General features: G+C 37.9%; 3 protein-coding genes across 3 annotated transcripts in view; 1 reads left to right on the top strand and 2 right to left on the bottom strand.

The window, feature by feature from the left end:
- Eh (Eclosion hormone) lies at positions 1-2,287 on the bottom strand. Its single transcript, XM_036818502.3, has 4 exons — positions 2,214-2,287; positions 773-950; positions 670-698; positions 1-408 (listed from the first exon to the last, which is right to left on the bottom strand). Exons 2-4 carry the CDS (start codon positions 879-881, stop codon positions 253-255), a joined length of 294 nt encoding a protein of 97 aa, XP_036674397.3. The 5' UTR covers positions 882-950; positions 2,214-2,287; the 3' UTR covers positions 1-252.
- The window catches only part of RpS3 (ribosomal protein S3), a 261,493-nt gene that overhangs the window by 52,499 nt on the left and 187,744 nt on the right, over positions 1-21,250 (top strand). The gene's annotated exons all lie outside the window — the stretch shown is intronic.
- Positions 10,084-11,113, bottom strand: LOC108020804 (uncharacterized). The gene is made up of 2 exons (XM_017089184.4): positions 10,537-11,113; positions 10,084-10,457 (listed from the first exon to the last, which is right to left on the bottom strand). Exon 1 carries the CDS (start codon positions 11,026-11,028, stop codon positions 10,720-10,722), a length of 309 nt encoding a protein of 102 aa, XP_016944673.3. The 5' UTR covers positions 11,029-11,113; the 3' UTR covers positions 10,084-10,457; positions 10,537-10,719.

Here is a 21,250-nt window from a genome sequence, read left to right on the forward strand (position 1 = left end):
TCTTTAAATTATTTGTTTATTCACTACACAATTACAAGTTAATAGGAACTCTTTGGTTTCGCGCTGGGAAGTCAGTTGTTTAGCAAAAGTAATTTCATCATCGTTGTGGTCGACATCAGCAGCCAAGATCGCCAAGACTTGAGCATCGTGTTGAGCATCGCATTGACCCAAATCCACACCTGAGTCACAGGCCATAAAAGCACACATCGCCACACACACCGCACACCGCACAAGAGGCGCTTCTTCATCGCTCTACTCGAGAGCATTCAGAAACGGCGCTATAGAGGCTATATCCTCGCAGTCTGGGATGGCTTTGCCCTTGAATTTGAGGCAGGATAGGGCACACGTCTGCCCCTGGAAGTAATCCCCCAGCATGGTCTTGCACTGGACGCAGTTATTCAGGCACACCTGTTTGAAAAAGTTAAGTAAAATGGTAAGTGATGAGGTAAGTAAAAAGGATTGATGGTCTATCAGATAATTCATCTTATAAATTTACATATCCTTACAATTGCTGCGATTTTGAAAATACAAGCCATAGTAATTATTACTTTTTTGATAAAGTATATTTATATATTTTTTAAGTAAATAAATAAATCAAAATCATAAGGATATTTCATTATAATGACTTGTACATAAAGATTTAAATTATCGTTATATAAAAATACCCACCTGAATGAAATCAATGCCGCCCATGGAATCTGCAAGAAATGTAAAATAAAAATTGTAATTAGTACAGGTGTCTTAACAACAAGTGTAGTTTTATACAACCTACCAAATCTCTTATGCGTATAATGATTTATAGCGGGCATTGCATTTCCGAAATGCACCAGACACACTGCAACCGTCACAAAGGTGCACAAAATCAAGGGCTTGCAGTTCATGTTTGTTTTCGGTATTGGGGTTCCAATCGATTGGTTTGGAGAGCTTACTGGCTTGCGACCGTTGTCTGTCTAGAGCGGAGTGGAAATAATTATTATCGCTCGTTTGTCTTCTTATTTTATATACATATGCTCTCGGCCCAAACGCAGATGCGAAAGCTTAACAGAGTAAAGAAGCCAGAGACGGCAGAAAAATATAATAAAAAAGCAACGATTGAAGCCGGTCTCAGATGCCTGGCAAATCGACCGACCGGCCAGCCCCAGTGGCGCTAAAATACGTCAGATCTTTGAGCCAATCGAAATCAATACAAACTCAATCAGATATCCATTAAAGTTGCTAAGCGTATGCAAATTCGCGTGCGATACGCAAAAATTCAAAGTGTTACTCCTCAGAAAAGAGTTTGTTCAGATTTGCATAATTATTTGAACAGATTTTATGACACTTTTAAATTGGCTATGAATGAATGAGCAGCAGGTATTTAACAAATGGTATTTATGGAATGCCAAAGCAGAAGCTTCACACGAAAAAAAAATCCCCTTTATAATTTTATACAAAAATATTGATATGATATTTTAGTCAAATACGATATGATATCCTAATAATAATAATAATAATAATAATAATTTTGCCTCGTGTAACGTTTAACAAAATGTTCTGTTAATCCATAATCCATTATGGCGAATTTTTTAAACGCATGACTGGAAAAATTTCCCCGATTTTCAAGAGCACATTAAAAAATTCACCGAACTTGGGAAAGAAAGTAGCTAAAGCAAAAGCTCTTTTCGAAAAACTGCTATAGTAGCAGGAAGTGTCATGCGAACGGACACAGCCGAACCGATCTGAAATCGTAATGAATGCAAATCGTATGCGACTGGCGAGCCCATTAATTAATGGCGCTGTAAATGCAGTAAAAATATGGTTAAAATGTAAAGCGTAGAACGGATCCAAGACCAGATGCCGCCACAACAATAAGTTACGCCCCAGTAAAGTATAAATAAAATAAGAATTCTTTTGTCCTGCCTCCAACCGGACACGCCGCCAACTGGTTTCGATAACAATTTATTCCAAGCCAATCTCACAAAACAAAATATGGAAAGTGAAATAAACAAAAATAAAGCACACTATATCGTGGGAAATTTTTTAGTTATGTTAATTTTATGCGACACAAATTGTATGTTTCCTAACTAATTGGCAACACGCGCCGGCGTATGAGTAATGAATAAAATCCCATGCGGCGTATACGTCACAAAAGTTTATTTTGTGGGCGTGATACTTTTGAGACAGGCTTAAGATTTTCGGTTCCCAGTGACGTAGGAACGGTACTCGAAACTTACCGGTAGTTGATTGTTTGGCAGCAGAGGCGTGGGAGTTGAGTCGCTTGACAAAGTACTTTGACAACACGTTTGTTTGCTGAAAACTGGTTCTAGATTGCAGAGTTCTTGTTGTATTTATACGTTGGATCTCGTACGATTGTTTGATTTGCACGAGCAAATTAATCAATTTATCTCGCCAGCAAATCCACCTAATTGAATATGTGCAAAATGGCAAAATGTCACTTCCGCTGGCTAGTTCGACGCTTTCTTGAGTGTTTTTCACAGCGGTGTTCTGAGTACTGGATGTTACTTAGCCAGTTTAATTGCGTTTCTTTGGGCTTTGGTTTCGGGTTGGTTAGCCAGTTGCAAGCCGAGCAGGAAATGATATTATATACTATCGAAAGGAGTGGTTTTTCCTACAGTACGCGGTCAAGTAGGGCGGGATTTCTTCTTCCGCGGCAAGTTATTGTGAATTAATAAAAAAGTTTTTATTTATTGCTTAAACAATAAATCAATCTCTGAAACCCACATTTATTGGTTTAGTATAACGAGTAAGACCTTGAAAGCGGCAGGATTGTCACTTGTCACTATTATCTTATGGTAAACATGGCAATAACAATTAAAATTGGTAATTACTTAACTAATTTTTAGGAAACAACTAATATGAATAATTTAATTGTCATTTATGAAAGAACGTTGTTCAAGGATTATATGCTTGAAAGGACACTAAACTAAACTATAACAACTTATATTAATATTTAATTAACGGTTTTAATAAATTAACTTTTATAACAAAAGAGTGTTAAATTATGAATGAACGTTGTTAAAGAGATATTTTTTATACACCTATGATTGAAAGGATAAATATAATCAACTAAAACCTTTTTATCAAAGAACACATGTTTTATTACATAATTTAATTTTCTTAAATTAGTTAAATATATCGAAATAGTTTTTAATCCATTATTATTTATCAAGCTCAAAAATGCAATATTTTTGAATCAAGGCGACAAGTGTTCTTCTTCTTCATATATATTTTTGACGTTATTTTAAAGCAGTGCAGACTAAAGTAAAGCAGTACAGCATAACTTTTTCCGCTAGATGTCGCTCAAGATATTGTCGTAGAAAAACCGTGTAAAACCTCGTGTATAATTAGTAAGCTCTGTAAACCAACAATAGGTGTCGACTGATATCTTATGCAATGTTGTGAAAGATGGAAAAGGATGGTCAATATTCAAGCCTCTAGTCATTTCAAGGTCTCTTCTATAATTTTCTTTTAGTCCCTAGTAAACTTTTATTTTGCACTCCTGCGAAGGGGAGCTTAAAAAAGTTTTTATATTTCGTTATATACCCAAATAAGAATAAAATATTTGAATCACATTATTTCCATTTATTTTGGATCTTGCTCTCAAAGGATTCTAACATACACATAAACTTGATATTTATCGCGACTATTTCAAGAGCTCTCGAAACACTCTCCCCGAGACTAGAATTTTATGGTGCAATACTAAAATAGTTTGCTCCAGGAGAACCTGACCAAAATGATGTTTATTGGTCCATTTATTGACTCCCTAGGAGGCAATCAATTTCTGTTCAATATAAATCTCATTATTAAAGTGCTGGGCGGATTAAGTTCTCCTTTTTGTACAGTGCCCCCACTGGACGTGCGTTGAAATTGCTGAAAAGCCACAACAGCAAACATTTCAACCGATGACCGGGAGGCGAAAGTGTGTTGGTGGGCGTGGCACACTATCGTACGCGCCGTCGAACAGCGAAAACTTTTATTAGTTGCAGCGTGTTCCCTTCCCGGCTTTTCCATCTTCCTCCAGAAGTCCATAGCGAGTAAATCAGTAAACGATTTTCTTTATAGTGCTGAATTTTCGAAGCAATTTCTTCTCACTTTTTTTTGTTTTTTTTTTCGGCAACGGCAAGAAACTTTTATTTTAAACCAAGCCAAAAGCCGAGATTTTCGGACGCTTTATTTATGAACTCTGCCCGAAGAGTCGATGCGCCTCACATATCCCTTTCATACATTGCAATCGCATCCTTTGTGCCTGGGTAGATATTTCAGGCACGTAAGCATTAAATTTTTTGGCCACACAATATGCTCATTGTGCCACTGATTTTAGCTTCAAGATATACGACTATATATGTATCTCGCCCAGCTTCTGCCGGTCATGACAAAAGAGCAATGAAGCCTATTTTGTAGCTGCAAAGTTTGCCAGGTTGAACGGAAAACTTTATTTAAATATATACCTACCTACAGTGGGGGTGAAAATGATAGCATTAAAAGTTATTGTTTCTCTAACTATTAAATAAATAGGTTTAATAAAATGTAATCATGTTTGCCTATTTCCATTTTGAAGGGAATACATTTTACTCTTTATTTTAGTATTTATTTAAAGGATATATTTTTATCGTCTATATTGAAGATATAATATTTTTAAGGGGGCTGTATATCTCGCTACGCTTTCAATCTGTTCAGTTATCAAGCCCGCATGAAAAGGACACCAGCTCTTAATAAAGTTTCACTTGTTAATAATAAACTTTAAAGTATTTTTAGGTATGTCCCCGAAAATAAAGGCCAGCGAGGAGTGTAATTAGTGTAGTAAGCCTTTCCTCACGGCTCGCTGCACTTGGGGGGTAAACTAAAGAACTAAAGGCCTCTCCGCCTGACATCGTGTCGTATGCGTAATGGAGCTTGGTGGGTTCCCCAAGTTCCCTTGGTTCTCCAATCCCCTGCTTTTCGCCACCGGCATGTGAAAAACGTGTTAATCCACGAACTAATTTGATGTTAATGTGGGGGCCTGGTGGGTCGACAGGTCGGTGGATTGGGGTCGCCGGGCTACCCAGCTGACTTAATTGTTTTTCAGCTCACTTTACACTCCACCATCGTTTTTGTGGGGCTTTAAGAGCCAAGTCCAAGTGGCCGGGCCATTAGAGCGTAAACAAATTATTGCTGTACAGAGAGAATATTAAACTTACGCTAGTTTCATAGTATGTTTCGTTGATACCATCAATTTCATTGACCTTTATATAATTTTAACATAGGTAGGGTAAGTTATTTGGTCACTACATTCTTTCTTTGTAAAGTTTAGATATTTTAACATTAATATAAAATAAAGAAAATGGAAATATTGATAGTACTCAATTATATAAAGATATTTTTAGGATCATCTTTAGGATTATTTTGAGTAAATTTAAAAGTTATATTGATATTAAAATTTTTAATTCATCTTAAAAATACAAATATTAAAGAAACTCAGAAAAATAATGTCTTTTTTAAGAGTAAGTTTGGGCTCTTTACATAATTTTAAAATTAAAAATATATAATATTATTTTTGAGATACTTTATTTTCTTAGTGTATTGCTAAGACAACAACCTGGGCAGCATTAAGCGAGCTGCGAATTAGTTGCGTCTTAAGGTCCTTCTTTTCTGCATATTCAGCAGGTTTCGAATGGCGTCGGGATTACGGAGTGACTCCCGCGTCCGCAGTTCCTTCTTTTTCTGGATGGGAAGGCGACCGCCCGTCGCGCTCGATGTGCTCAAAATGAAATCAGTGAAATGGTGGAAATTAAAAAATAACGAGATAATTAAAAGCTACCCCCGCAGTTATTTGCGTGTGTGTCTCTTGGCTCACGTAGCGCTGCTTAAGTGGCGGCATTCAGGCTGGAACCTTGGTGGGTGGACGGGTGGTTCGGTGGTTTGTCCTTGCATTTGTGGGTGGCTGGATGGGTGGGTGAGTGGTCATGGGAATCCCCCAACCACCCACACACACACACACACACGGCCAGGGACAGAATGAGCCGTTTTAATCCTGCCATTTACTTTGTGCCACAATGCTCGTTCATGTTTAATGTCCTTTCATTTCGCATTTGACTCGAAGCTGCTTTTGTTTTTTTGATTTCCTGTTGTTTTCGTTTGTTTCTGTTGTGAATTGTTTGGCTTGCCTGCTATTGAGCCCATGCTGTGCTAAAGAGTCCTGGTTTTGCTGGTATTTGATAATTGCTTTTTGAGGTTTCTGTCAAGACGGCTGGCAGCTCTCCTGGAAAAACAAACTAATCAGGTACAAGATAAGATTTTTAATTAATATTATTCGAAATAGGGGGAGAAAATATTTGTGGCTTTTAGCTAATTTCCAATTTCGGTTGATATATGACACTGTTTGCATTAGTATCTACACATACGAATTAGTACGGACTTTGGTTATTACAAATTCAAGGAACTGATTAATGATAGCAAATGTACATTAATTACTGGAATTAGTGCTAATGAAGGGCCCTACAACATCACACCTCCATAAAAAATGGAAAAAATATGAAAGTCGAAGCTAAAATTACTCTTGATAAAAAAATACAAGATATTTATAGAAGTATATATACATATTATACGTTCATTGCAAACGTTCTTAATCCTTAATATTTATTTATAGAACTTTCTACTAATAAACATAGTTATTTTAAAATAGAAGCTTAGTTCATATTGCTTTAGAAAGGGTAAAACAAAAGTAAACTAATGAACAATAATGAGCATTTATTTGAAATAAAATACAATAATAACGTGTAATATCGTTTTACAGTCAACTCCATTGGGGGTGTGTTTTTAGGAAAGGGAAAAGAAGTGTCTGGTAATTTACAACAAATATTCATTACGCTAAATGTGCATAATTTATATTGATGTGAATTTAAACGCTTTAATTATTAGGACTTTTTGTTTTGAGTTTCAGCCAAATACTTTGCATAAAAAACATTTTCACGACTAAACCGATGGAAATAATGTGAAAATAATTCAACTCCATTTATGGTGATGCCCATCGACTGCCGTTCAAAGGCTGTTAATGAATTTTCAAATTTAAATCAGCTTGCATTTCAATAGAACTCAAATAGCCTACGGGCGAACAAAGAATAACCCTTTACAGCCATTAAATCAGCAAGTTGTGGCATTATTAAATGCAATGGTTTTTAAAGTTTTTGCGCTTACATTGTTCTACCATTTTTTTTGTGTACATGAATGGAGTGTAAACTGTTTAAATAGACCATTTCACCGCTGCTGATGAAGTGAAGTATCCATGTCACTTGATTACGCTGCGGTGTAATTAGTCAGTTTGGCCGCCAAAAAATGTCCCTGGCTGGAAATGGGACCAAACGATTGTTAATTAGCAAACGCAAATACACACGTGAGTTTGCCGGGATGTGTGACATAAATCGAACTGACGGATGGCTCAACTGGGCCATGAAAAGTGGGCTGACAACGAGGTGGGCGTGGACGGTTGGGGAGGGGGGTTGGTTGTTAACCCCCTGACATGCACATGGCCAAAATGCACAGCTCGACAGAATGTCAGCCAGCCGAGCTTCCTTTTCCCCCCTTTTGTCTAGGTGCGGAAATGTGTCGAACTCTGCCATGTTGCGATACGACAAAATTGGGTCGCATTTCAAAAAATTTTCGACTCATGCTGGCCAGTGAGATGCGGGGGCCACAGTGCTGGCACAGGATAATATCGCAAAAGTCTGTAAAAGCAAGGGTAAAAATACAAGAAAGTAAGAGTTGATAATCAAAGTTTCATTTTAATTAGTTAGTCCGAATTTTACTTCCTTTAAAGAGTGATATGCGAATGAGCTGCTTAAATGTTTACCTCAATATACACCTTAGATTTTGTAACCTAAAATATAAGACCTAAGGCCTAAGACCCTAATAAGTAAGCACTTTCTACTTACTTAAGTAACTTTTTAAATAATATTTTGTGTGATAAATAGTTTCAATAGATAATATATTTCATTATAATTAACAAACATAAACCCTAATCCAAGATTTTGAAGAAAGGAACTATTTTTTTTTAATAAAAACAATTTTTAAACTTTTTTGAGTTCAAAAAAGTGGCCAAAATGTCAACACAAACATGGAAGACGGGAAAGTGCGCAGCTTGCAAATTTCTCGATGAATCTGTATGCCAGTGTGTGCGTCTGGTTATGTGATTGTATCTGTGTGACTTTGCGTTGACATTTCAACTTTGCCCCGACCAGGCTAATGCAATGAAAACTTCCAGCTTGCCTTAGTTTCTGGTCCTTTTTTCGATGCTCGCTGGACTGTTTTCTGGTGCCTTAAAGTCGGTAGATGCCAGATGAAGCCAAAAATTGCAATTAGACGTACACAGTTTCATAATCGGAGTTCGACAAACTGCAGTCCGGTAAACCGACCAACTGGACTGGCTATAAATGTCCAGCCGCTGGCCATTCGCAATCAGAATTTTTGCTGACTTCAAAGAGCTGATGTCGCAAAATAAAAGCCTTGCATAGCTCAAGGCGAAGCAAGTTATCCTTCAAAGAACCACGGTGGACACTCTTGCGAATGTCCCAATATTTGTCATATAATTTTATTGGAAAGGAAACAATTTAATACAACCTTACTCAATTCAAAGCAATCTTAAGAATATCCGAAGTAACATTGGACAAGGATTTAATCGCAAAAAAGGTTAAATGGTTTCTTTACTGAATACTTTTTGGATACCATAGGTGTTTCAAACATTTTTTCTGTTGTATTTTTAAATTTATTTACTATGCATTGACACTTTATTTACTTTAATCATGTCAAACACACATAATACCAAGTATATCATTTTAGCAATTCACCCTACTGTGTAGCATCAGTAAATCGTTGTTAAAGTCTTCTGATAAAGTTCCCTTTAAGAGCTGCTACCCGTTGGTTTATTGAATCTGGGGGAGCTTGAAGTTTCCTGATGCCCAAAAATAGCCCAGCCTTGAGTTGGGCTCGCATTGTAAAAGTTTGCTCCTTTTTTCGGGGGCGCTCTGCCATTTTTATTTGAGTTTTCACTTACCTGGCGCTTAAGTGTTTCTGCTACCAGGCCATTTGCCATTTGTTTCGTCGATGTGAAAAGTTTTTGCGAGCGACTTGTGTGCGGGCTACTTTTATGATTATTGCCAGCCTGCCAGCTCAACCTTGGCGAGAAAGTATCTTCTGTGCAAAGTATCTTCTATCTGGGCGCAGTGTGTCTATGGCATACTTAAGCCTTAATGTTAATTTTAAGCAGTTTGCCCATAAGCTTTTGATTTAAGGCAGCCACAAGGCCGGCTGGGATGGGATCCCTTTTATTTTGCGTTAGGGCTACGGACTTCTTGGCGTGCTGCCATGCCGCAAAGTACACACCAGACATGGACGTGGACATGGCAGAACATTGCAGCTCCAATTGCAATTGCAATTGCCTCCCCCAATCCTCAATCCCCGATCCCCGATCCCAATCCCTATCCCTAACCATAACCACCAGCCCATGTGCAGCTGTTGCCCGTGTGGAAGTGCACTTCACTTTGTCTAATTGTAAAATAAATAAATGAGATAAAAACGCAAAGTGGCAGGGGCGTGTAAAAAATGCAAAGGGAAATGAAAAATTGCGCTCGAGTTGAGTTCTCCCCAATAAAAGCGATACACCGAGGAAAATAACGTAGATTTATGAGACAAATAATATGAAATAAGTAATTGTAATAATTGATTTTAATGATTTAAGCTAATTTTATAAAAATGATGTGTCCAAAATATTTTGGAAAAAGAAAAATATAAATATCTAGATTGCATTTAAAGATATATTAAATATATATTAAATTGTTTAAAATATTCTAATGCCCACTTTAAAAGACCGAACGGTATAACAAAGCTAGAAAAATTTACTTAAGTTTAACTATATGTCAAGTATTTTCATTTAAGTATTTTTATTTACTAAATGAAGATGACACTATATTAAATTAAAACCTTTGTTAAAATAAAAGCTATCGACTTTAAGTAACAAAGCTTTAAATATGATTTCTAGATTAAATGGTGAATTAATTATTTGCTTGCATTTCTAAAATTGTAATAGTACCTTTTCTAGATAGATTTTTTATTCCAAAATTCATGTATTCTCTTCTCTGAAAATTACACTTAAATTCAACTTAAGGACACCTTTGAAAAAGTGAAAGCCCTGAAATTTTTTGCTTCTCGTGTACTCTACTGCCACTGCTGCTTAGACTCATGAGTCCTGGTAAGCAGGGCTCCGTGGGGAGGGCTGTCGAAAATAATAAATCAAAGTGACACATTGAGAATGCAAAGGCCCGGGCCCAGACCCACACTTTCCACTCCTACTATCCTTTTTTTCATATTTTTTTCCCTTGCCCCACCTGGCCAAAAGACAAAGCGAGTGGAGCTTTCAATTTCAACGCTCCAGAACGCCAAGACTGACGTTTGACAGACACAAGACGCTGCAGCAACAAGGAGTGCACCTTTGGAAGAAAAAATACAAAAATAAGGACTACAAAAAATGGAAAATAAAAGTATCTGGAGCGGGTGCAGACACTTTACTTTGCGGGGAAGGCTGGCATCAACATCAACCCTTCCGTCATTGTCAGACGAAGGCGGGCGGAGTTGTTCAAGTACTTTGCGGATAGAATAGCTTGCTGTCGCAATTTAGATAAATTTTAATTTTAATAAAGTGTTTGCCTTGCTCTTCTCGGCCACTCGAGCGGATACTCTCGGCATTATGAATTAATTATCGCAACAGTCGTTCCCCGGCTTTGCTTGTGGTATTTTGCATTTTCGCCGGGCGGCCAGACGGGGCGGTTTTGGAGGTATATCATAGAAGAGCCCGTCCACTTGGCGAATGGTCTTGCAGGCCATGGCCTCCTCGAGAGCCTCCGTGATAACCTTATGGCAGACTTCGCCCGGAAATCCCGTCTTCCGCGTCACAAAGGTGGCCAGATCTTGAAGGGAGGTGCCTGTATTTGCATCCCGCAATCCCGCCAGAATGAGCTCTTGGGGCGAGTTTATCGTACAATCGTAGTATATCAGAGGCATGGGGATATGATTGAAAAATGTAAAATTTCTGCTCTCAACAGAATGAATTTTGTAACAGTTTAGATGCTGTCAGCACACTATGAGAAATAACTGTCACTAACTAACTATAACCATAACTATTTAAAAGTTTTGTAACAAAACAAAGTAAATTAAAAATAAAAATTGAATTTTTGTTTATTTATTTGTTTTAACAATTTTATTTAAATAAAATACTAAGTATTCAAACTAAAAATAAATATAAAATATTTTAAGAAAACCTTGTTTTCCTTTTTCATGACTTCATGGTGTGAGTTGTTATGTCACAACTAAGGCTCAAAAATAATTGATTCTTTTGGACTTGTTAAAGTTTCCAAACGTTTAGCAACTGTTTCCTAAAAATGAGTTCTTGTTCAGGATTTATTGGTTTTTCTCCAGTGAATAAAGCCATCATCTCGTCTTGCCGTTGGCCTTCGTCAGGGAATCGAAATCACAAGCTTGCCACATGAAGCGTTAAGTTGCTAACGCGATGCTTTTTTGGGCCCAAAAGCGACGGCTCTTAACCCCTTAACGCCCCCCAAAAACTCCCACTATTTTTCCACACATGCCTTTGCACCCAGACGTTGGCTGTCAAATTAACGCCGCATTTTATGCGCCCCGTGGCGCACTGACTTTACTTTTTTCAACTATCTCCACATTTTTTTGTTTGGCTCCTGTTAAATTGAAATTAAAGCAGGCGGCTATAGTTTGGCTTAACTGGCTACAAGCTGGGCGATTTACAGACTCAATAATACATTGGTGGCCAATGCCAAAAAGTTCAAAAGGCGGCCAAAACTTTTGCATTTCTTTCTCTCCATCCCACGGCGAACAATTTGAATGAAGCGCGCAAATTGAATAAAAGGCCATTGCCACAGTTCAAGCTGAAAAAGTGCTGGCTGTGATAAAATCATCAGTTTCCACCCAGAAACTCCCCGTCTTGCTTTTTTCACTCTGCTCCCAAGTTTTTTACGGTCCAGTCTACGTGGAATGAGCCGGATTGGGTATGCTGGTAATAAATTTTTATTGCACGAACGAATTCAATAAAGTGAGCCAAGACGAGGAGCAAGAATAGGGCTAGAGATGAAATCGCAAGAGCTTTTGTACTTCTTAATTAAATAATTTCGCTCTTGTAAGAAGATATTTGTTCTTCACTAGAGGTGAAAAAAGCTGCTAATAAAGAATTTAATTAATAGCATCTCTTAAATCGCAAATTCTTATAAGGATTCATTTTAAAAAAGGATAAGGATACGCAATAAACTATTTTTTTTTAAGTATAGAAAATATTTTCTTGTTAAAATCTATCTCAATTTTTTGCCACCCCCACAAAATCAAAGAGATTTTCTAATGGAAATGCCTATTTTTACTTAATTTCTTTATAATTTATTGAAATGTCAATAATTCAGATATATTTCGGCATTTGGCAAACGTCGAGTGAAAAAAGACTAATAGAATGTCAATAAATCAATTTAAAAATACAACTTTTGTATTTCGTTATTCACATTCGTTTTTATTAATTTATTCGCTGCATTAGTGAGAATTTTGGGCAGCTTAGAAAAGCGCTTTGTTGTTGATTACCGGCAATTATCCAATCAGCCACGTCTGAGTTCCATTTGCATAACCCGATCTCACCGTAGAATTCGGTATTCATATCGATATGCGGCCAGTATTAAATGCAATTTATGCAAATTCCTGCCTTCGTTGGCTCTAAGCTAAAAATGGGCGTGGCCACAGTGGGAATTACATTAAATCAAAATTGAATGCATTCGGAAAATTCAAAAAGGATGGGCGAGCGTGTGTGTGTGTGAATTGAATTTAATTTTATGCATTTGCTGTATCAACGCATAAATTATGATAAAAGGCATAAAATATGCATGCTGGGGGTGGAGTGAGCCAGAGCGGAAGTCCGAGTAAATTATGCTGATGGCGGAGAACGGAAATGCGAGGAATGGAATAGAATGGAATACAAATACTATCTGGGGGATGAAACCACCCCTGTCTCCTCTCACAAATTTATGCCGGAATCATGTCAAAGATCAGCTCGACACAGATGCTCACTGAATTAGCCAGCGCAAATATTTATGACCATCCCAAAGGCAGCTACTACCACTTTACGTAAATGTTTGCCAGCCACCTGTTCGCAGTTGTCAGTTTTGGAATGCAGCAAAAAGGTGGAAAAAAGGTGCAGATTGTAGCAAAAAAGCAGCTAATCCGACTGAGCGCCAATTTGGGACACATGTAGACAGTTTGTGCAGTTGGCATTTGCCGGCTTTCCGCCGCTCCCCGTTTACCTTTGAAACTCATTTGGCGCAAAGCTGACAAGTCCCGGACGGATTGGATAGTCCGACGCCCGTCGTTCAATTAGCAGACGGTCACAGGGCATTCCCCTGGCCACCCGTCTGTCTTTTATTAATATGTCCTGGGCCTGCTGCCCTCTGTAGAAATAAAACAAGAAATAACCTAGGAAGTTAACCGACTAAGGGATACCTTGTAGTTCCTCATAAAACACCAAAAAATCAGTTTAACCCCTTAAAATAAAGTGTCTTAATGGTCCTATTAAAATAAAATAATATGTATTATATTTTTGAATATATAGTATAATATTTATAATATTCTCCTGCCTTAAATTTAAGCTTCTTTTGCGACTTTAACCTCTTTAAGAACCTATTACTAAATTCCTTTTATATACTACTACCTACTTAATTCATTCAGGACTTCAATCCACAAATACCTAGCACAAAAGGAAGACCGCTGTAAGAAACCAGAGAGTGAAGGCAGAACGACAAGCGAAATGCAAACTAATTGAAAACACTTCAAAGGACATCAATATCAAAAGCATAGACGCTGGCAGAGGCAAGAGTGGAGATAGTCAACCCGTCCTTCAGTCATCCGGCAAATGTCAACCGAACAAAGCGAAAAATTGTCTCCAGTCCGCAGAATGTACAAAAATGTAGAAAAAAAAGGGACAGGACATTTTTAGGACGAGCAGCAGGACTCGCCCTGACCAGACACAATCAAATCAGAGCTATGCCAAAATTAAAAATATTTCCACACAGCAGATCACTCATTCAAGCTACTTTCGAACCGTCTTGCCTGGGCCCTAAAATGTATTTTAAAATATATATAAAAGAGGGGTTAAAAAAATAGCACTGGACCTATAAATTGAAAAGTATTAGTTCAATTATTTATTTAAATGCTTTTGTGTTAGTTTAGGACATCACCATTATTTATGAAAAATACAACTTGGTTACAGAAATGTTTTTTCTCCTGTGATCCCAATATTTTCACCTGAGGTGCACTTATGAAATTCGGCAGTTGTGCAAACGAACTTGTGTAGTTCCATTTCGGGTGGTGGCCAGGCACGACCCCTGGCAACAATAAGTGGATAAAATCCTTTTCATTTTCCCTCAGTGTGTCCGGCTTGCTACAAAATCAATTTACAACGGAAGCTTACTTACATAACCCCCCGAGACACATAATCCTGTTTATGGGAGTGTGTGCCCGGGTGTGTGTGTTTGTGTCTAGATGATTCCCGCCCATCCAATCGCCAGTGCATATTGGGGCTGTCTTTGGTTTGGTCCTGTCCCAGGACCAGTGTTTTCCTTTGGCATTTCACAGAATATCACAGGTAACTGGCGACTGTCCCTGCCCCTGGACAATGTCAGCACATCCTTTCGTTCAACTTTGCCGTTGCTGTGGCCGGAACTTTTGCATATCGGTCACATTGTCCTCGGGGGCGCACTCCCTACGAATCGTATATATTTTCCCAGGATCCTACAGCATCCCTTTGTTCTGTGTGTATGCGTAAAGGCTTCGATTGCAGTTTATAATACGGTTATGCCTGCGAGCATTTATTTGCCTTAGTTAGATTTTGTTTGTTGTGAAAATTTCATAAATATTTACGTGCTGTCAGCTGCAGTTTCACTTATTGTTTATGCCCCTTTAATGCCTAACTGAATAAAAATCCCATTCGAGTGTGTGAGCTGTGTATGCTGAAAGTACATTTCCCTGTGCATTAAGGCACTTAATTACGGCTCCCTGCTGGGACAACGATGCGTATGCGCAATATATTCGAACATTTCGTCGTGTGATTTGCATGATATCGAGGCCAAAAGGATTAATGAATATACAAAAGCTGCTTAAGTGCATCTTCATTTTTATTTTGAGAATCAATTTGTATTATCACTGTGTACTAAAGCTGCAAATGAAAATGCTTAGGCTGGCATTCTCCATGGTGATTATTATTTTGCTACGGTGGTGCCTACATTTTCGATGGTGATTATGAACAGCTTAGTAAAATTTGAAATTTATTTTAAGACTTCTGTTAAAGGCCATTGCAAATATAATCCTCAAGCCGTATTTTATATCTATCCATAATATAATATTTTAAAAAAAGTATTAAGCTTTAGGCCTTGGCTTAAATGTCAGCTTAAAGGCATATTACAAATTCGGCACTCAAATATTAGAACTGGCCCCAGGATGAGTAAAATCAATGCATTAGTCAAGCCTCTTAAAAGCCAAAAAGGCTGCCAAACTTTTATGGCTTAACGAAACGAAACTTAAGTGCTGGCCAAAAAGGGAAAAATCAAATTTTTAAATCAAATGAGAGCTGGCAAAATGCATTTCCAATGCAAATAGCCCAACGAGCAACTTTGATTTGAGTTTCAATGTAAACCGAAGCTCATAAGTTGCCGGCAGTTGAATGGTTGAATATGCAGAATGATTATGTCTCCCTGCCTGCACTGAAGTAGATTAAAGACACCCAAAAGCCACTCAAAGTCAACTGGAGGGCCTTGGTGAGCTGGTGAGCTGGCTGGCTGGGTGAGTGAATAAAGTCGGATGGGCACTCGAAAAAGTTTTTTAAAGTTTGTGCGCAACAATGAGATCCTTGTGCTGCAGCTGCATCTGCAGCTCCTTTGCTGCTTTCGGTCCTTTTGGTCCTTTGCTCCTTTTCCTGCTGCTGCACCTTTTATCCTGATTTTGCAGTCAAAGTTGCCTGGCAACATTGCGCCAATTCAATTGATTTGCTCTTCGAGTGCAGTGCGTTTTTAAGCGCAGTGCAAATAAAACTAATGCAATGTATGCCCTGAAAAGTTGAATGGTTACACAGCAATTACAGAGAACTGCCGGGCTTAATTAAACTGATTGATTCTCGGTACCAGTTAAGCCAATATTTAGCCTTGCCACCGCTGTGGTTTTTATCGAAAATAAATACTAGTTAGTCTTGATTATAAAATATAATTTAATAAAGGCATTGGGATATCCAAAAGAAAGTTTGCAATTTGCAGATGTTATTTTTTATTTCAAATTTAATTTAATATGAAGTCTTGAATTGGTTTATTTGATGTTCTGTCATATGAATTTAAATGAATTATTACCTAACTATTTCGAGTAAGTTAAAGTTGTCCTTAAGAGAGCGTATAAAGATGGCCATGCTGTCGTTCAAACTCGATTTCTTTCCTTTTCTTGGATAAATGTAATTCTTCCTTAAAATCGCCTTCAAAAAACTCCCTGAGTGGGGCCACCCAAGGAGGAGGTCAATAATTTATTAGCCTCTGTTTTTCTCAACGCATTTTTTATTGGCATTTTCAGTTTGCGTAACAAGTTTTGGCTAATTTATTGCACCCCAGGACTCGTAAATTGTGCGGAGGAGACTCGATGCCACCCATTCCACGTTTCCGCTGCCAAAATCCATGAGCGTTTTCCTGGTTCGTGTCCGGCTGCCATTCGCTGGAGCAATGAGCCTGTTAATGCCAAAATTTATGCTCGGCAAACAACTCACGAATTTCATTTATTTTCAAGAGGACCCTAGCATTTTCAACAAGCTGGCTGCATAATCCCGCTTAATTAGCTTCAATTGTCGCTGTCATAAAGCGCATCCTCCTGGGACACTTAAGTGCCCAATTTGCAAATAAGTCAGTCCGTTTTGGCAGGTGTCCTGGACTCTCGGCTTTCCTTGGCATAACCTTTGGATCATTGGCAAATTAATTAGCTGTCAATTTGCTAGAAAGTTTACTTCGGTTCCATCGGTTGGCCCCCAAGTTTAATTGCGTTTTTGTGCTTGAAGTGTTGGGACTTCGTTGGCTCATTATGACCAACTTTGAGGAGTTTTATTTGCACTGACAGCCAGCCAGGATGCGGAGATGCGAGTTCCCCAAAACAGACGCCACATGAATCAAACCATTAAACTAACAAGACCCGAAAAACACACGCAACCCACGACATTTGCTAACGAGAACCCAAAACCCAAGGAGCATTTGAGTTTATTGAAGCGTTATGAAATCTTGAAAGGCGGAAAATGTTATTTGTCTTTTCCCCGGGAAAAGCTACAACAATGACAACAACCACGAACATAAACGATATGTTCTTTGTGCAAAGGTGTCGGGTTTTACAAATCGGTGCGATGTGGGAATAAGCATCTGTCTTCCTGCAGGTTTCAGAGATACACACCTCTGGGCATTGAGAAGTAACCCAGGGACCGGAACATCAATAAAACCAAATGGAATCTCATATATTAAAACAAAAACTGTTTTATTTTTTGAAACTCCGTTGGGGTTAAGATTTTTAGTTTAAAAATGTTGCCAAAGAGCGATTATATTCACCAACATTTATAACAATGATAGGATAAATGGAAATCAGAAAATGAAAATGAATTTAATAGGCAGCAATACACAACATTGAAATTCGTTATATCACCAAATTCAATAACAATAATAGGTAGAATTCATTTTTATCATAAATAAATAAGTAAACAAGCATTTTAATACAACATAGAAATTCAGCAAAATACAGACAACTTTAAAAATAAAATGTAACATTTAAGGCAGTAAACGAAGACCTTATTCTTAAAGATCACTAAACTATTTTATATTTTTTATCTTTTATATTTTTAAAAGTAAATAAACTTTTATCTATGGAAATAAACTCAATCAAAGCCATTGAGAGGCCAAACTTTTACCCTCAGTTGCTGTACTTGCATTCGAACTATGTTTTTCAATTAAACTTTGCCCCAGAACGTGTCACATTTTCGCCTGGAAACTGAACCGATTTAAGTGCTGTGGCCCACATAAATATGCACATACTAATGTTCGTTTTTGTTTGGCATATAAACGTATTTACGACACGTGCTAACTTTGATTGTCTTTGCAGCAAACACTCGTATCTTTATATAGATTCTGTCAATGCTGGCTCGCAGAGACTATCTCACGTTTTGTTCCGGCGATAAATCAGACGTCCTTGCAGTCGGACTTTCTTAGCTTTTTCTCCTAGGCAACTTAAGTAACGCAATCAGCGTGAGTGCTTTTTCCAATTTTACCCGGGAGCCTGTCGTTGCCATTACCTTAGTTGCTCCTCGCTCCCTTTCGCTTTGCAGTATTGCATTTAAATAAAATACAAATCCAATTCATTGACCAGCTAAAAGCAAATTGAGTTATTTAATTTGCTTGGCAATTACACGAACTGGCTTCTGGGAACAATGGGCTGCAATTTGTTTCGTTGCACAGCGCTTTTGTTCCATTGTAATAATAAATTAATAACTGAATTTAAATCCATCATTGTGCCTGGCTAATGCGATTTTGTTCATTAGGGCAACGGAGTGCAAAAATTTAACTGCATTGGATATTTACAGGAGGAAGCACTCCGCAATTTAAGTACTATGTGCGTAAAATGTATTTGTAAAGGTTGTAAAAATTCTGGGACTCCTTCATTTTATAGCCAATTTTTGTAGATGTAAAACTGAGTTGAATAATAATACATTTTAAATATATATGGTTGTCTGATATTCCTAATTTATTTTTCGTCTTACATATTTGCATCTTTCATTTTTTTTAATGCCTTCACTTCCCATAATTTTGGTTGGTTGCTGATATAATTATAATTACAATTTATAAGCCGATATTTGGTATTCCAAATTGCAGTTTTAAATTCATTTTCTTTCTTACATCAGCATTTCCTTTTGAAAATTATCAAATATTTAATTATAGCTCCCCCAATATTTAATTCAGAATGACTATTATTATATTCACCAATTTTAGCTGTTGCTCTTAAGTGATATCCACTGTTAGAAGAACCCAGTTAGACGGGGGCAAACGCCCTGCTGCACAATTGGCGTTGCATAAATAATGGCAACGAATTTCGCCGACTCCCAGCCACTTCCACATCCTCCGTTTCGTTCCGTTCCGTTCCGGCGACAGCTTCCGCTGCACAAACGCAAGTGTGCATTTCCGTTTGCTGCTTATTGCTAAAAGCATATCACTCCTCGATTGACAATAAGAAATGAAATTTGCTGACAGCACACTGGCACACAGACCCCGAGTTATGGGACGGTGGGACATCCACATCCACACAAAGCCCCATTTGCAATGCCATCAAAAATGTATGAATTTGTTGATTTGACGGAAGCAAATATTTGGCAAGCGGATGTGTGTCGTGCTGGATTGTCCTCCTCGTTGGCCAGGAGCATCTGGAAAATGTATTTTATTTAGCCCGGCAAGACGCAAGAATTTCGCATGCATAAAGCAATCGACTGGCAGCCCTTTGGCTCTTATTGATCGCCAGCCAAGGCCCATTTATCCAACCTCGCATGCAATTAGTTTGCGCTGCCAGGAAAATGGCAGTATCCATTTGATATACATATAGATATTCCTAAATATATATCTGAGAACATGCAAGCCGGCGTTATCGCAGCCCCTGGCAGTAGCCAAAAAATATTTATACGCATATGCATAGTTCAATGATTTTGCCATCCTCAACGAAATGCAATTTGCGGCGCAGCGCGTGCCCAATCTTTAATGTGGCATATTCCAATCGAGCATTAAACCCATATGCTCGCCAGCTGACAAAACGAAAAATTCGAAATAAAATTCCGAAAAAATAGATCGAAACGAGCGGAGGAGACGTTACATTGAGAGATTGTGTCGTTGTAGTTTTATGCGATGGTGACGCCGATGCATTCGCCTAATGAGGCTAATGTAGATTCGTGTTTGTGCGTTCCTTTTATAGAGGGTAGTTGAGGGTATATGTGTGATCGGGAAATACCGAACTATTTTATAATTCTAGGGTGAGGCAAAGCTTTAAAGATATCTCTATATCTCTTTGAGAGTTTCCATGTGTTAGTATTATATTATTGCTTTTTCAGAAAAACCTTTTATTTAAAGGATCTTATAAGAGATCATTTTATGATATAATGTTAGTAAAATATCGTTACTTGTAGAGAAATAAGTTAAATTAAAAGGATTTTTGGGATCCCTAACTAATATCATTTGTTTTTTGTAATCGCCTTTTGCTTTGATACCAGTTTTTACTTAAATTTCTAATAATAATATAATATAAGTCATACCTATCAAATATTTTTTTAACAGGTGTATGTTTTAGCGACAATTTTGTATTTCTTCGATATCCTGATATTTTTCATAAACCATACAGATTGTATCTTATAGTGGGTATCTTATAGTGGGTATCTTATAGTGGGTATCTTATAGTGGGTATCTTATAGTGGGTATCTTATAGTGGGTATCTTATAGTGGGTATCTTATAGTCAAGTTCAGTTCCTGCGTCGACTGTGTGTTGGTGTGTTATTGTGTATGTCTGCGATACGCACGCAGACACTCTAAAAATGGCTGCTGCACACTGCTCAACTAAGCATATCGACGTCAATAAATCATCCAATAATGCGCTGATGCTGATGCAGTGCATGGCGCAAATGGCGCTGGAAACTCTCCGCTTTCTGTGGGATAGAAAGTGGGTAATATGCAGTTGGGAGCTACGAGGTGGGGCGCCCAGATGCCGATGCTCTATGCTGGATGCTGGATGCTGGGACCATGTCTTTAGCCATTTCCGTAGTAGTTACATACGAGATGCTCCTGCCCGCGTGCTGAGTGCTTTTTAACTTGATGCCACGGCTGATGCTGATGCTGATGCTAAGGCCGAAGCCGAAGCGACTGGCTTGCTTTGCTGCACTTATGTTTGCAGATTGTCAGCAGAATTTGCGAGAGCGCAGAGCATTCCACAGATTGAATTTTATTCGGTTGCGGTTATTGCAGCCATTACGACTGCTCTAAGGGCACAGAGGAAAAAAGATGAACAAATATAGTTAAGAAGATTGGGAAATACTATTAAAAATCCGAGTATATAGACTCTACAATTTTCTTTACTGCCAGCTAAGTGTCATGGCTAAAACATGTATAATATTTGTTATATATTTATTAATAAT

This window comes from Drosophila suzukii, chromosome 3, assembly GCF_043229965.1.
Source record: "Drosophila suzukii chromosome 3, CBGP_Dsuzu_IsoJpt1.0, whole genome shotgun sequence".
NCBI lineage: Eukaryota > Metazoa > Arthropoda > Insecta > Diptera > Drosophilidae > Drosophila > Drosophila suzukii.

Coding starts and splice junctions, on each gene's coding strand:
- Eh (XM_036818502.3), bottom strand. CDS start 881: ATGAACTGCAAGCCCTTGATTTTGTGCACCTTTGTGACGGTTGCAGTG. Junction 699..772: donor TTATACGCATAAGAGATTTG/GTAGGTTGTATA, acceptor CATTTCTTGCAG/ATTCCATGGGCGGCATTGAT. Junction 409..669: donor GCGGCATTGATTTCATTCAG/GTGGGTATTTTT, acceptor TTTTTCAAACAG/GTGTGCCTGAATAACTGCGT.
- LOC108020804 (XM_017089184.4), bottom strand. CDS start 11,028: ATGCCTCTGATATACTACGATTGTACGATAAACTCGCCCCAAGAGCTC.